This window comes from Thunnus thynnus, chromosome 6, assembly GCF_963924715.1.
Source record: "Thunnus thynnus chromosome 6, fThuThy2.1, whole genome shotgun sequence".
NCBI lineage: Eukaryota > Metazoa > Chordata > Actinopteri > Scombriformes > Scombridae > Thunnus > Thunnus thynnus.
Window position 1 is genome coordinate 4,226,170 of NC_089522.1, and position 14,709 is coordinate 4,240,878.

Sequence of the window (14,709 nt, forward strand, 5' to 3'; positions counted from 1 at the left end):
AACTGCTATAGCGTGGGTGTAGACTGTTGTTCCAGAAAGCCTGTGTCGGGCTTGGAGTTTGATGGACAGGCATTTACCAATTTAGAAAAAACATGCTATTAAGTTGCATTATGGGAAATGTAGGATCCAGCATTTTTGGAGTGTGACCCATACATACAGGACTAAAAGTCGGGATATCTGGAGTTCTGGTACATCCATGTGTCTTTTGCAAGCCTCCCAAATTTGTGGATATGCTGTATTTAATCACAGGAGTACCTCTTTAAATGACATGTCTTTTGCATGTATGTTTGTGTGTGTGTGTGTGTGTGTGTGTGTGTGTGTGTGTGTATGTGTGTGAAGGTGTTAACTCCTGGTTTGTCCCTCTGTGTTTCTGAAATGTTCAGTGTCTGGAAGGCTATTATCAATTTACAAAGTCTGTGTTGTGGTGTCTCGGTCCTCTCAAATCTTTTTTACAAGCACCTCAGGTTCCTCCAAATAAAACTCTACAAAACCAAAAGAGTTTCCATTCTGAAGTTATGGCACAGTTGTTATCCCGTAAATGTATGTGTCAGAGTCAGCTTAGTCGATGTAAGTACAGGTTTAGCTCCATAGTGCTATAATTAGGGCAGTCTTGACACTCAGTTATGCATGTGGGCCTAATGGTGCAGCTCTCAGAGACATAATCCAGTCCCTGGTTCAATATGAGGGTTAGAACTGCGAGACACAAACCACCATAGTCCCAAGATATTTTGGGATGGAAATTTAAACTATTTGTTAGTATGGTAATTCACAAAATCAAGTCTATATTTTGTGAGAATCATGGACATTTGCTAAATAGCATATAATAATCTACCCCTACTGTAGCAGACATTCTGTAGCACACATACTACTGCTCAATCTCATTCTTTCTAATCATGTATCCTGTCATGTGGTGACTGCCTATGGAGGGAGACTGAGAACAATGCTTCAGCTGTGAAGTCTGGTGAAACCATTCTGACTCAGAGCAAGTTGATCAGTCCCCAGAAGAAGAGAAATTCAACTTTCCTAAACTGAATGTGATAGATGTATAGACTGCAGGGAAATGACACATAGATTGTTTTTTTTCAACCAGCTCAGATGTCAGACCTCAAATAGTCTATGAAAACCAATTTTGGGGAAACAAGCCTTTTTACATTTAGTGTGTAATAGGGATGTGCAGGGATGTGTAATAGGGATGTGTATTTGTATCTGTATTTGTTGAGGCAGCAAAATTATTTGTATTTATATTCAAACAAAAGTTGAAAGAGGCTTAAAAGTCCTGTTTTTGTTTTTATTACACTTTTAATTTTAGAAAATATGTGTTCCTGAATAAATTACCTTACAAAGGGGGTCCCCTCACCAGTTGTCGAACTGGAGTCTCCCGGATCATAGACAACTGTGCTGACTACTGAGCTAAAACTTATCTCTACCTATTTATTCACCCATAACATAGAGACAGCACATCATGTAATGTGTAGGGAAGAACTTCAAAGGCGATTATTGCTTTGCACTTTTCATTTATTATCTATTTTTTTACAACCTAACTTTGTGGAAAGGAGAAAGGGAACAACAGGTTATGGAGAGTCCTTTGGGAGCACTTGGCGTGTGTCAGTAGCTCAGCTTTATCTCTAGTGAACACCCCCAACTCCAGGAGTGATGTTCAAATTAGGAAATGTGCGTCATGTACCAGGTGGACGTGACTCCCCTCGTTAAGACATAACAGTGGAGCAGAAGAGAGAGACTGAAATAGTGATGTTTCTTCCTGAAAACAAATCATTTTTAAAATATTTGTATGAAACAAATATTTGTAAAAAAAAAAACAAAAAAAAAAAAAATTTGTGCTTTGCCAAATAATGTATTTGTATTTGGGCATACCCCTAGTGTGTAAGCAGGGCCACGGATAAGATCTTATACTGAATACTGAGGTCATACATCTAGACAACTATTTAATGATAGCCATACCATTTGGGTATGAGTCGTAATGACTTTGGTGATCACCTGAATTTTCATCTAGTGTCACCATGAGGATGACATTTGTGATTTTAAGTGAAATATCTGAAAACTATTTGATGGATTGCCATGAAATTCAGTTTAGACATTCACGTCTCCCTCAGGATGAATTGTAATAATTTTGTTGATCCATATAATATGATCATTTTCACCTAGCAACACTATCAGGTCAAAATTGTATTTCTCCAGTATTTCTCCAAGTTATTTTATGAACTAATTACTAATTACCAAATGTTTGCACCACTAATAAATATGATGATGAATATGGTAAATACTATACCTGCTAAACATCACTATTAGCATTGTCATTTAGCTATATAGTACAGCCTCACAGAGCTGCTAGCATGGCTGTAGACTTAGTCTTGTTGTGCCTGACGAACAGCCAATATGAGTTAGAAATGTTCTATTTTTTCTGATGTAATGTAATAGAAATTTTTAAAGGGACCGTTGCAAATCCTTGGCACACAGAAATTGCAATTATATTCTTTGCAAGTTCCATTTATATTGAGCAGAAATTAAAGAAAAAATTCCTCTGAAAATCAACAACTACACATAGCACAACTAACTCCGCCTAAAATAACTGTCTCCGAATGTCGTCTCTATTTTCTCTATAATTTCTACCAGATAAAATAGTTCTCTTCAGGAAACGTCTCAGGAAATGATTAGGAAATTACAGACCCATAAAATGAAGCGTCACTGTTTCATTCAACATGAGTCTAAACGCTATTTCAAAACCTTCAAAAGCCATGCTGTCAGGAGTCAAATTCTGATGGAAAAACACAGGGCCCAAAATACTAGAATACACCTAAAAAAAAAACATTTTCAGCTGAACAAAAAACTCCCCTTGTATTCTTTTGTAATGGATTTTGGATTCTGCATTTTGCAAAAATAGAAAGAAGGAAAACTTCAAAATAATAAAAAAGAATGCAAGGAAGGTATGAAACCGCTGGTTTGTCTTTTAATCATTTCAACATAACACATGACAACTCAAAGATACACTGTACTGTACAATAAGTCGATAGTTCTGTTGTTGTGTTCATCATCTCTTTGGATCAACCAATATACAAATCTGTCACTTTTACATTGCAGCAACTGATTGCATGTGAGATATGTAACAAAAAAGCATTCATTTTCTTTCTTTCTCCGAAGCACATCGTTTATATAATTCTCCCTGTAGTTGATAAACTCCATGCTATATAAAATAGTGTAAGTGAATGCAAATATTCTATTTTCGTTCACCTTTTTTATTCCAGATGTGGCTGTAATAGCAAGTGATAAAAATAAAATGGGCTATGTCACTAAACGAGATACACAAAGAGATTGGAATGCAAGACTTACATTAAGCTAGAAATATATAAAACTACATATGGATGTTGTCTGTCATCAGACAGTACCCAGTTTCTTAGTAAAAGCAAAAAAGAGAGGGAGAGAAAGAGAGCATTATTAAAATCAAATCAGTTTTTCTCAGGCTTAAACTGATGAGCAAATTCCCTTAAAATGTTTGTGTTCTGCACCTACTAGTAAAGAGGAAAAAGTGAGGACAAGTGCATCCCTAGTAGGTGCAGGTCGAGGTAATGGAGCTATAGCTGAGCCAAAGAACAGAACAACATCACTGTCAGAGGTAAGGGAGGATCCATTTTATATTAAGTGTTTCAGAGTTGTGCTGATTTGGTATCAGCAGTTTGTATCATCTCAGGACTACGGAAGCTCATTTATGCCAGGAAAAGAAAAAAATAGATGAAAAATAATGCATGATAAAAATAAAAATACTAACAGTAAAATAAATTTAGATTTTGAGATACTGTATTAAATAAAAAGTATGGGATAAGAAGTCACAATCTTAAGTCAAAATGTAGACTTAACGTAAATCAGAATAATGAGCGGGTAAAAATTTTCACTTACTAAATCTAAATTATGAAATACTGACAAAATTATGATAGTAAACATTTTCACTTAGTAAGTCAAAATTATGAAAAACTGAGTAAATATTAGATAGTCAAGTTATGACATAAAGTAAGAATTAAGAAATAGTAATTCAACATTTCAACTTAGTATCTCATAATTTTGACTTATTGCATCATAATTCTAACTTAGTAAACCATCATTTCTACTTACTATCTCAAAATTTTTTGACAAATTGAGTCATAATTCTGACTTACTATCTTATAATTTTGATGTTAGTAAGTCAACATTTTGACTAACCATGAGATTTTTATTTTGGTACAACTGGCATGAGATCTGTTGTTGTCAGTGTTTGACGGCCACAAGTACCACCTGACCACACTTCCATGTTCAACTGAGACTTTTTCACTTCAGATTTCTGTTTAGTAACATAAATTTAAAGCCACATTTGATAGTCAATTAAACAAGTAGCAATGGAAAACAGAAACTGTCATTCTTGCAACACAATGGCACTATTCACACGTTTGACTCATATCAGCATAAAGTTATTCCTTTTGGCGGGGACAAGTTCAATGAGCTTTAAGTGCTATATTTTGGGGTCACTCCTGACTTCATTTTTGTTTAGTTACATGGCCATATTACAGTGGCCTGCAGATGGATCCCTGTTGCAACAGCATTTCAATGGCAGGTTGTGGCTTTGACACTACTGACAAACGTCTCGTTTCTCACCGCCTCACAATAACAGATATGCTGTTGCTGTTCTCTTCAAGCACTCGGCTATAGAGTTTGATTAGTTAAATTTATGAAGGAGAAGGGGCAAGGGGCTCTTATGTCGAAGGATATTAGTGAAAAGTCTATCAAAATACTGTTATTCTTTTGGAGAAGAGAAATACACAAAGGTTGATAAAGTCTACACATCAAACTAATGGCACATACATATACAGGATCAGTACAAAATTAAAAACATATGAACATATAAGCTGAAATTTTAAAAGAAAAAAATACTCTTTTTTTTTAAAGGTTGAAAGTGCTAGAATTCAGATTAGCTCACAGAAACCCAGGGAGGACAAACTGAATATATGCCAAAAGCTTTTCCTTAACTTTTTTTTAAAGGACTAAATGAATATTTGTTCCAAAAATATAAGCTCAATTTGATTGCTACAAATTTGGCTTAAGCCAAAAGGGTTTTTCTTAAAAACTACCTTTTTTAAGCTCATAATAAAGATCAAATTTGAATCTTGCTTTTTTTTAATATATCATGTAAATACTCAAAAAGGTGCTGACAGCTAATTCATTTAGGATCAATAAAAAGGTTGATCATATAAATCACTTTGTAAGAGTCATCATCAAAATAATGACTCCCCAGAGGGAAAAGACTAATAGGAGTAAAATAAGTTTCAAATTATTTCAGAACTTGGATTATAAAATCTAAGATTTTAGCAATGACGTTGTGATTATACAGTCAGACTGTAGGGAAGCTTTTTCTACATCATTGCTTACTGATGCTGAATTTTCAGCTGCTCCTACCTGCCAGGGGGAATATTCCCCTGTTGAACACGCAGGCACCAACAGCTGCTCGTCATGGGGGGGGGGGGGTTCATATCCTACAGTATCAAAAAGCATATGGCACTTGTAGCATTTTGTAACAAGCAATTGTGCAAAAATGTAGTTTCTTCTCCCCAGGTTTTGGTAAGAAAAATAAAAAAATAAAAATGAGGTGATGTGTTGTGTTGTTTTTCGAGGTCCTGTTTTATACAAACAGAAAATAATATATCATATGACAACAAACAAAACAAATATATGACTAAAAGCAACACCCCAAGTCATGCAATCAGTCATGTGTCCCTCGTGCTTTGAATGTCAAAGCCTGGGAAATTCAGTGACTGCGTTCTTCTGGATATCGCTGTATTTTCAGACCCTTTTCCTTTGACTACGAAGCAGCTGAGAGAGGCGGAGGAGGAGGAGGAGGACAGAGGGGGCTGGGGGCCGGAGCTGCAGCACTTTGTCGGTTCGGTTATGCATGTTTTCAGCTCACTGTCCATCTTGCCAAAAAAAAAAAAAATTTAAAAATCGAAATCTTCTAGTGGTCTACAGTTGTCATCCATCCGCAACCGTAGCTAAAAGCAGCATGTATTTTATTTTTCATTTTTATGTGCTATGTTTTTTCTTTTTTGTTCATTTTTAATCAACATGGCTGGGGGCTCGCTCGGCTAAAGTGAGCTCTGATGACCAGAACAACACTTACACACAAAATGAATTATGACAGATGTTGCAGGAGCTCAGCCCTCTATGAAGTCATGGATATGCCAGTTGTGTTGGTCGTGCCACAGACAGAACATTAGATAAGAGCACCTATTTCATTTTGAGGCTTAGGGTTAACTTTGGGCTCAGGTTTTTTAGAGGCTGGTGGTGAATGGTTTCGAAAGGATCTAAACTCCAAGACGTCGAAAACCTCTGAGCTCGGAGTGAAATCGGCGGGAATTTCATCACAGCGCAGGGGTTATTTAGCTGAATAATGGTCATCCATGTCAGCATTCCTATGACACAATCTATCTAGTTCAAATCCTAATTGATTATTAAGCCACTAACAGCCTTCTGTAGATATTTCCCATCCACAGTTCTGATTCCTCTATACTAACTCAAGTACATGTAAAGGTAAAGATTGGATATGACAGAGAAAGCTTAAGGGAAAAAGCTAATACTTCATCCATTGTTTGATCAAAAATGCAAGATACACAAAAATGTAAACCTGCCAGACATAAAAAAAAAAACATCATCACTTAGTTTTAATACGTCTACCTAAAATACACCTTACTGAGATAAAAGCAATTATAATATTCATTTTGAGATATTTCGTACACTGCAATAACATTCTTTAACACATTTTTTCCTCATCTGTCACTGTAATTCTTTTGTTTTTGCCATTCACATATGTCAGGGTTCATCATTACCATGATGATACATCTTTTTAAAAGACTGCCTAAAGATGTGTTTGTATTTCATTCCAAAAATATATATTTTAGATATGTCAGGCAGCTTAGAAGCAGCTGCAAAATATAATTCTCACGGGAACTTTGTAAGGATAACTGTTAGAAGGGAAGACAGTTGAAGGAAGGAGAGTCCTCACAAAGTAAACCAGGTGGATTCTGGGTCTTAGGAGGAGCTATGAGTGAGGAGAAAGTCATTGTCTGAATCAGTGAAAACCTCGAAGTCACAAGGAAGAAAACAAAAGGTTTCCCAAGGAGATTCTTAAGTTGAAGTGCCTTCTGCTAAAAAAACCCCAAAAAGTGCTTCTCTTGAGGAAAAGTTTAAAAAGCCAGCACGATATTACATCGTTTACACATTTATTTTTTTCTGTCTTTTAAAAAAATGCGTGGCCATGTTTGTGACTCTAATCAGTCTTGATAAGAGTATTTTATCACTTATTTTCATTCAAACTGACCTGTCTCTAGGAGCACATCAGTTATAGTTGAAAATAAAATAAAAGGGGACATCCAACTAATTTTTTTCTTTTCTTATATGAGCAAAAGAGCACTTTTTTAGAGGCAGGGGTCACTTTTGTGGCTCTAGCATAGCCACCTAATGGAGGATTTTAGAGTTAACTCAATATCTCTTCATTCCTTCACTGGTCTCTCTCCTCTCCATACTAATCATGACAGGTTCGGTTATCAGAGGTGGGTGGTTCGAAACTCAAGATGAGACACATTCTACCACTTTCTTACATTTGGAAAAGAAAAATAAAGTAAAACAAAATATCCACTTCAAACTATATTTTTTCTGGGTCACAACAAGACAGATAATCTTCACTAAAAATTTAACTTTGATTTTTTTTTTTTTAATATTATTACTTTAGAAAGTATGCAGTACCACGCCTTTTGGCCTACTGATCCTGCCCTCTATACTACTAAATAGGGGATGGAAGGGGGATAAAGGGGGAAGTAAATGGAAATTTTAAAAAAGATGGGTTAATACATCATTATAACTATAGGATAAGGAACAAAAGCCCAAATAAAAGCTGCTTCAACTTCTTTTCTCACCTTTTCCTTTTTGCTCAAAGGGGTTTCACTTCCTTTTAAGGCTCAATCAAAAGCTTTTGTGGGCTTTTATTTAAGGCTTCTACATGTTCATTTGTGTATTTATTTATTCTAATTCTCCAACTGTTTGATCAGGCCCTGTAAAGAACCGCAGCCCGAAACATCTAGGCTGAGCTGAGGCTGGGCTGAGGGTTGGCTCTCTCACTGGAAGGCCTGGTGGAAGCGAGGCAGTGTGGTGGTACTAAGGCTGGAGCTGAACACTGGTGGGAGGGGGTGCAGGGGTCCGAGGCTTAGACCCCCGCTGGAGCTCTGCTGCTCCTGAGGTTGCGGTTGCAAAGAGGTAAGAGGTGCCGTGGCAACGGCGGCTGCTGCCGCGGCGACTGCTGCAGCATGGGGCTCGGCAGCGTGGAGAGATGAGGAAGACGAGGAGGAGGAAGAAGAGGAAGGGGTCGCAGATGAGGTGTAGCCCATCACCAGCCCTCCCGTGCTCATGGGGGTGCTGTAGGGAGGCAGATTGAGGGGGAGGAAGCCCAGCAGGTGGGAGAAGTCCATGTTAGCAGCACACAGAGACTCAGCGATCACCGCAGGGCTCTTGGACAGGAGGGGATCCCCGCAAAGCTCATCTGCCAGGCCCGAGGTGGGCTCCAGTCCGTCCTTGGGGGGTGAGGCAGCAGCGTGGGGCTCCACAGAGAGAACTGGGCCTGGCAAGCCACTCTGCAGATCCATGAGGAAGCTCTCCATCTCCACTTTCAAGGGCTTGTCCAGCAGGTATGAGGTAGATCCCAGCTGGTATTTGGGGGCTGGCTGGGACTGGTGCTGCTGCTGGGGAGCCGGAGGCTGGTGGTGCGGGGGCAGCGGAGGGGAATGGTGGTGGTGGTGATGGTGGTGATGATGGTGGTGGTGATGGGAGTGTGGGTGGAGAGGTCCAGGGGATTCCATATGACAGCCCATGCCCATAGCTGCAGACAGGGAGCTGGGCATCAGGGACGGGTGTGGATGACCCACCCCAGAATTAGACATGGCCTGGAGGTGGTGGGGGTTGTACATGCCCATCGTAAAAGGGGCACCACTGGGGAACGGTTTGCCCATCATGGGGTCTTTGTTAGGACCCATGCCGCACATCAAGGGGCTAAGCTCCTCCTTTACAGAGCAAGGCGGTGACGCCGAAGCCAGAAGACCTAACATATCAGGAGGCTCCGTCTTGATCTTCAGCAGCTCCTGCGAGTGGCTCTTCTTCACGTGACGGGTCAAGTGGTCCTTCCTGCCAAAGCGCTGGGCACAGTACTGGCACAGGAAGTCCTTTCGGCCCGTGTGGACCACCATGTGCCGTCTCACATCCTTCCGCGTGTAGAAACGGCGGTCGCAGTGGTCGCACGGGTGCTTTTTCTCCTTGGCTCCACCAGAGGACTTTCCTGAGTGGCTCTTGAGGTGCTCCAGGAGAACAGGTGTGCTCTCATAACTTTGCATGCACACTTTACAGGTGAGATCCCCTGCTGTGGCAGAGTGCATGGCCACATGGCGCTTATATCCCAGCTTGGTGTTGTAGTGCTTCCCACACTCCTCACACTTGAAGGCCTCCTTGTTGGGGTCATGGGTCTGCAGGTGGTTCTTTAGGTGGTCTTTGCGGTGGAACATTTTCTCACAGAATGAGCACTGATGGGTCTTCTGTGGAGAGTGTGTGGCCATATGCCTGCAAAGGAACATATGAAACAAAGAGAGTGTGAATGGTAGGGGTTTTTAGGACACATTCCTTGTCTTATTGTCATGTTTGTTGTGCTGTCTGTCAGTACAGTGCATGATAAAGGGAGGCATGAATTCCTTTCAGTCAAACTCCTTGTGTCTATATATACATAAATGAGTAAGAGTGGTTTACAGTCAGTAACCAAAAATGGGTTTTGGGGTTTGGAACCACTTTCTGTGATTCACCAAACATCCTCATATGTTAATGAGTCTGAGTCACTTCTTTTTTTTTTTGACCACTTGGGAGAAACAAGCTACAAAAACAACACTGACATTTTATCACTTTATAACATTGGTTAATGTGTTAGCAAGCAGTTGCTTATTTACAGCAACACATTAGCATTCATTTTTGCCACTTACAGCCAGTGCAACTTAAAAAGTTGATATGGCTGATAGATTTATTTACACATAGAGCCGACACAGGGAAACTTGGAGCACATTTGGAGTTGTGTTTTTGGACACTTGATGGAAGCAAATCTATAGTAATAACAATATATAATAATAATATTCCCTCTCCTTGTAGTTCTGTTTTTGCTCTCTACCAACTCCTGAGGGGAAATATCTGGCTCTTTATAGCTGCTAAATGCTGCACTATGTTCACCAGCTACTCACTAACTGCTGTCTGTTGCTGAGCAGGTAATGTACAGTGGGTTTATCAGAGTCTTTTGGCTGAAAACTGCTGCCTGTTGTGGCTGAAAATAACAGTAATAACAGAGTGGTGAAACTGAACCAAAACAGTAAAGTTGCCATAAAGCTGAGGGGAAATGCAGAGATGGGTGAATATTCTTTGTGGGTTCATCACTACAAATGACACCTTTCACATATGTCATGTCATCATATGATCCATTATAAAAATACTGATTAGAGATGCTTTAAAAAGAGAATTGTGAGAAAGCTAAAGAAGCCACATAGCCTGTTATATTTAAAAGGATGTGAACTGAGTAACATGACTAATGCTCAGTACCTGAAGAGTTTGTATTTGGAGCTGAAGGCCTTGGGACAGTGTGGCTGCGAGCAGTGGAAGGGTTTCTCTCCTGTGTGACTCAAGGCGTGGAGCCGGAGCTTCTCCTGTGAACCGAACAGGGCCCCGCACACCAAACACTCGTTCCCGCTCACTCTCCCTACCTCTTCTGTTCCTTCTTCCTCCCTCTCCCTCTCTCTCTCTTTCCACTTCTCTCTCTCTCTCTCTCTCTCTGTCCGTGGCAGCGGGGCGGTGCTCCCAAACAGCTTGGCGGCAGTCCGTCGTCCCTCTTCCTCCGGCGTCAGTGCGGTAATACGGTGTGAGGCATCGGCGGCAGTAGCTGCCATGGCAGCCCTAGAGTGCCGCTGCCATGAAAATCCACTTATGGCTCCCCTGCCTTGCAGGCTCAACGTGGAAAGTTGTGGGGGCTTCGTCGAAAAAAGAACGTGACCAACAACTCACAGGAGGGGCCAATGGTCTAGCGGACACATCGAGGTGAGCCCAAATCTGTGGTGAGATGCAAGGTATATGATTTCAAACTGTTGGAAAGTTTTTGGGCATTGAACATTGAACACATTTTTCTCATAAAACTTACTTTTTTACCTGTTTGTTAAAATCCTATTTGTCCTTCTTCACATATGTTGCACTTTCCTTTTATAACTCTCTGCTTCAGTTGTTCCTCTCCTTCTCTCTCTTTATTTCTCCTCCTCCTCACCCAGTCCCAACAGCTATGGTTGGCGGTGAGTGGGAAATACTGCTCTGCATCTTTACTGTCCTGCAAGGAGAGAGCAAACATAACAAACATGAAGGTAAGTCCAGTGTGCTTCAATTTGAAAGCTTTGACAAAATCCCACAGTGAAAGCAAGTTGAAAATGAAACATCTATATTCAACTGATTTGACTTGAAAAATGATGTTTTGTTTGCAAATTCCACTTCAAAAGCAAGTTTCCTTTGAGGTCACTAGGGGGAGCTGAATGACAAGTCTGACTGACATGACAGGTCAAGGATTAGCAAAAACACATTTTTGTGAATGATGATTCTCAGTCACATACACAGCATAGTATCTTTACTTGTAAAACCATATGTGAAGACTAAGCATAATTATCCAACCACATCCCTTTTCATGTGTGTCTTCAGATGACAGCATGTTGCACAAAGCCAGCCTTGTGTATGTGGACATGTGTACATGTATGTACTTGTTATGAAACTGGATAATGCTCCTGTAATCCTTAGGAAAACACAGAAACACACACAACCCCCAAGGTGGAGGGAGGAGGGTTGTGGCAGGTGGGAGAGGGTGGGGGTGGGCAGTGTTTACACCAAAACTCAGGCTTCCTAGAATTACCTGTCACCCTAAATTCAACAAACTCCTGACAACAACAGCTTAAAATTGTCACAAAAAAACTAAACTGTAAGTGAAAAATGACCTACTGGTTTTAAAATCTGTTCATCAATATATACCACAAACTATATTAACTTGTGTTGGACACACTGTCTTCCCTTATTTACCCTCAGTGACCTCTGTGACCCCTCATCGCTAACATACCAGCTAAGTCCAAGGTTGAACGGACACAGCACTGATGGCAATGTCAGCCAGGCTCTGAGAGTCAGTCACATGAACCGAGAGTGCATATAAGTACCGTAAACACATGTGGGTATATGTAACAGAATGCACACACACACAGATGCTTATTATATTTACATGTTTACATGCAGACATATACTGTAGGTACACATACAAATATCCACTGGTTGGTAAGTGTGGCTTAAACATCTACATATGAGCGTTGTGTGTGTGTTCATGTAATTTCTTCTACACAAGATATACTTGCCCATTGATGTGTAAGTGTGTACATGTGCATACATGTGTGTTTGTTCTCATAATGTATGTGTGTTTACAGTGGTGGTTAAAAGGACCTGACAGCTGTAGCGTTGTGTGGTGGTCATCACCCAGTGGGGAGGGTGCAGGAGGGTGACACCCGTCCCATTGACCACCCTCAGGGAGCCCGGCTCTATTGTACAGCCTACCCACATCGCACATTCCTGGCCTGAACCATGCCGTGTCGCCCTGCCTCTCTCCTCCGCACACAACAGCACATACAACACACACAGTTCTGGTCACGCCGAATGCAACATCATGTACACACCCTCCCGGCATGCTCAAACACACTCACAAAGGCGCACACACAGACAGCCAGATACAGTACAATGAAGAGAATCCACACCGTCAAGTTATAGAAATAAACCAAATAGAGCTTGAACACAAAGGACACACCATGACAGACCGTGTGGAGCGGTGAGTTCGCACATGGATGCTCTAAGTTCTGAACAGTCAAACCTAAGTGACCTATGCAATAGCTTTATGCCTGCATTATGTATACATACCCTTATGAACTCTTTCTTTTCAATTAAAATGTTTTAGTTACCTTCCATCTCTGACCGTCACACCACACTCCTAAATTCCTCTTTATTTAGATTTAACACAGTACAAATTTTAATTTCCAAAATACATATTAAATCTAATTTGATTTAACAACAAATACCAACTTTGGCCCAGCAATGTTGCTGTGCTTGATATGCATTTTTTAATGCTAATAACTTTTAAATATGTTGTTATGTCTCATGTTGTATGTTTGAGAGTGGTGTTCATTTTGAGTTGTCTGTTCTCCAGTCTCACAGTAAGTCACGAAAATGTGACAGTGAACCCGGAAACTGAAGCAACTAAATGGAATTCAGTCATAATTGATTTCATTATTTTCATTATTTACACCTGTGCTTTTCAGCGTCATGTCAAAATGTCATAAAAAAGTATAGTATATATATATATATATATATATATATATATATATATATACACACACATATACACACACACACACATATATATAACATACATATACATACATTTTTCTGATCACTACAATTTAAATGTTTCTTATACATTTCTTATACGTCACCAGTACCTGCTAAGAGCAGTTTTTCCTCTCCAAAATCTTGCTTTTATCAATGCTGAAACGAAATATAGCAGTAATAATAAAATAGTCATTAGACATGACAACCAATCCACCAAACAAAAATCAACAAAGCCAGAAAGCAGTAAGTTAACTAGGTATTTGGTCCAAATTGAGTTGATCAAGTGAAAGTATTTTCTCCCTAACTTTCTCTGTTGGTTCATAATTTTTTAATTAACCAACATCTTAAGTTGATTTCCAGCATAACTAAATAAGGCAGTAGTTAAATCCAATTATGGTGAAGAAAAGAAAAAACAGCTTAAATAGTCCTACTAAAAGTTAGCCCCATTTGTGATCTCAGCATTCTGTACATTATTAAGTCAGATAGTATTCCCTTTTTCCAAATTCCAAAAGTCAAAACTAGATTTTGACCTGTTATTTGGCAGTGGGTTGCATCAACAAAGGTACTTTTGTGATCTAACAGATGACAATTTTCTACCCATAATGATAAAATGATAGCTTAAAGCAAAATCAACATTTAAATCCAACATTTCCAATATCTCCCTCTTCTTGTAATGTACATTAAGTAAGTAAGTAATTAAGTTAAGTTTATTTGGTACAGCACCTTTCACAGAGCAAGGTCACAAAGTACTTCACAAGAGTAAAAGTCCGCTGCAAAGGTTGTAACAATAGCAGTATGGAAATATTGGATTTAAAAGTTTGTCTTGCTCCAAGAAAATATTTTATTTTTCTGGTCACGTAGATATCTGTGAGATCATGAAAATACCTGGATAATAGGGGAAAAAATGTGTTCATTATTCCACCAAAGTTTGCTTGGGGGAATGCTATGTGACTGAATCACTGTGAGGTACAGAGTCCCGTTAGTCATAAATGGGGCTGGCTAAAAGGTCACTAGCCTTAGCCACTTAGGATAGCCACTTAGGATAGAATAAGATAAGTTAAGAACTATAAATAATCAAAGTAAATAATTTCTTGAACAAACTAGTTAGAATCGATAAGATGGAACAGCCAAGAAAGATGGAAGAACACCCTTTGTTTGTAGGTCCTACATTTTCAGGCAAGAGGATCCAGAGTGCAGTATCTACATTTCTTT

The 14,709-nt window shown here is 39.6% G+C and overlaps 1 protein-coding gene across 2 annotated transcripts in view; it reads right to left on the reverse strand.

The window, feature by feature from the left end:
* Window positions 1-2,943: 2,943 nt before the first annotated feature.
* Window positions 2,944-14,709, reverse strand: part of plagl2 (pleiomorphic adenoma gene-like 2) — a 52,732-nt gene continuing 40,966 nt past the window's right edge. The window contains exons 2-4 of one of the 2 annotated variants that reach the window (XM_067591334.1): window positions 11,248-11,419; window positions 10,648-11,151; window positions 2,944-9,633 (exon numbers count right to left, since the gene is read on the reverse strand). In XM_067591334.1, coding sequence (XP_067447435.1) covers window positions 8,145-9,633; window positions 10,648-10,991 — 1,833 coding nt within the window. In that variant the 5' untranslated portion in view covers window positions 10,992-11,151; window positions 11,248-11,419 and the 3' untranslated portion in view covers window positions 2,944-8,144. Of the gene's footprint in view, window positions 9,634-10,647; window positions 11,152-11,239; window positions 11,420-14,709 lie in introns of both variants that reach the window. The other variant, XM_067591335.1, reaches the window with a different exon arrangement.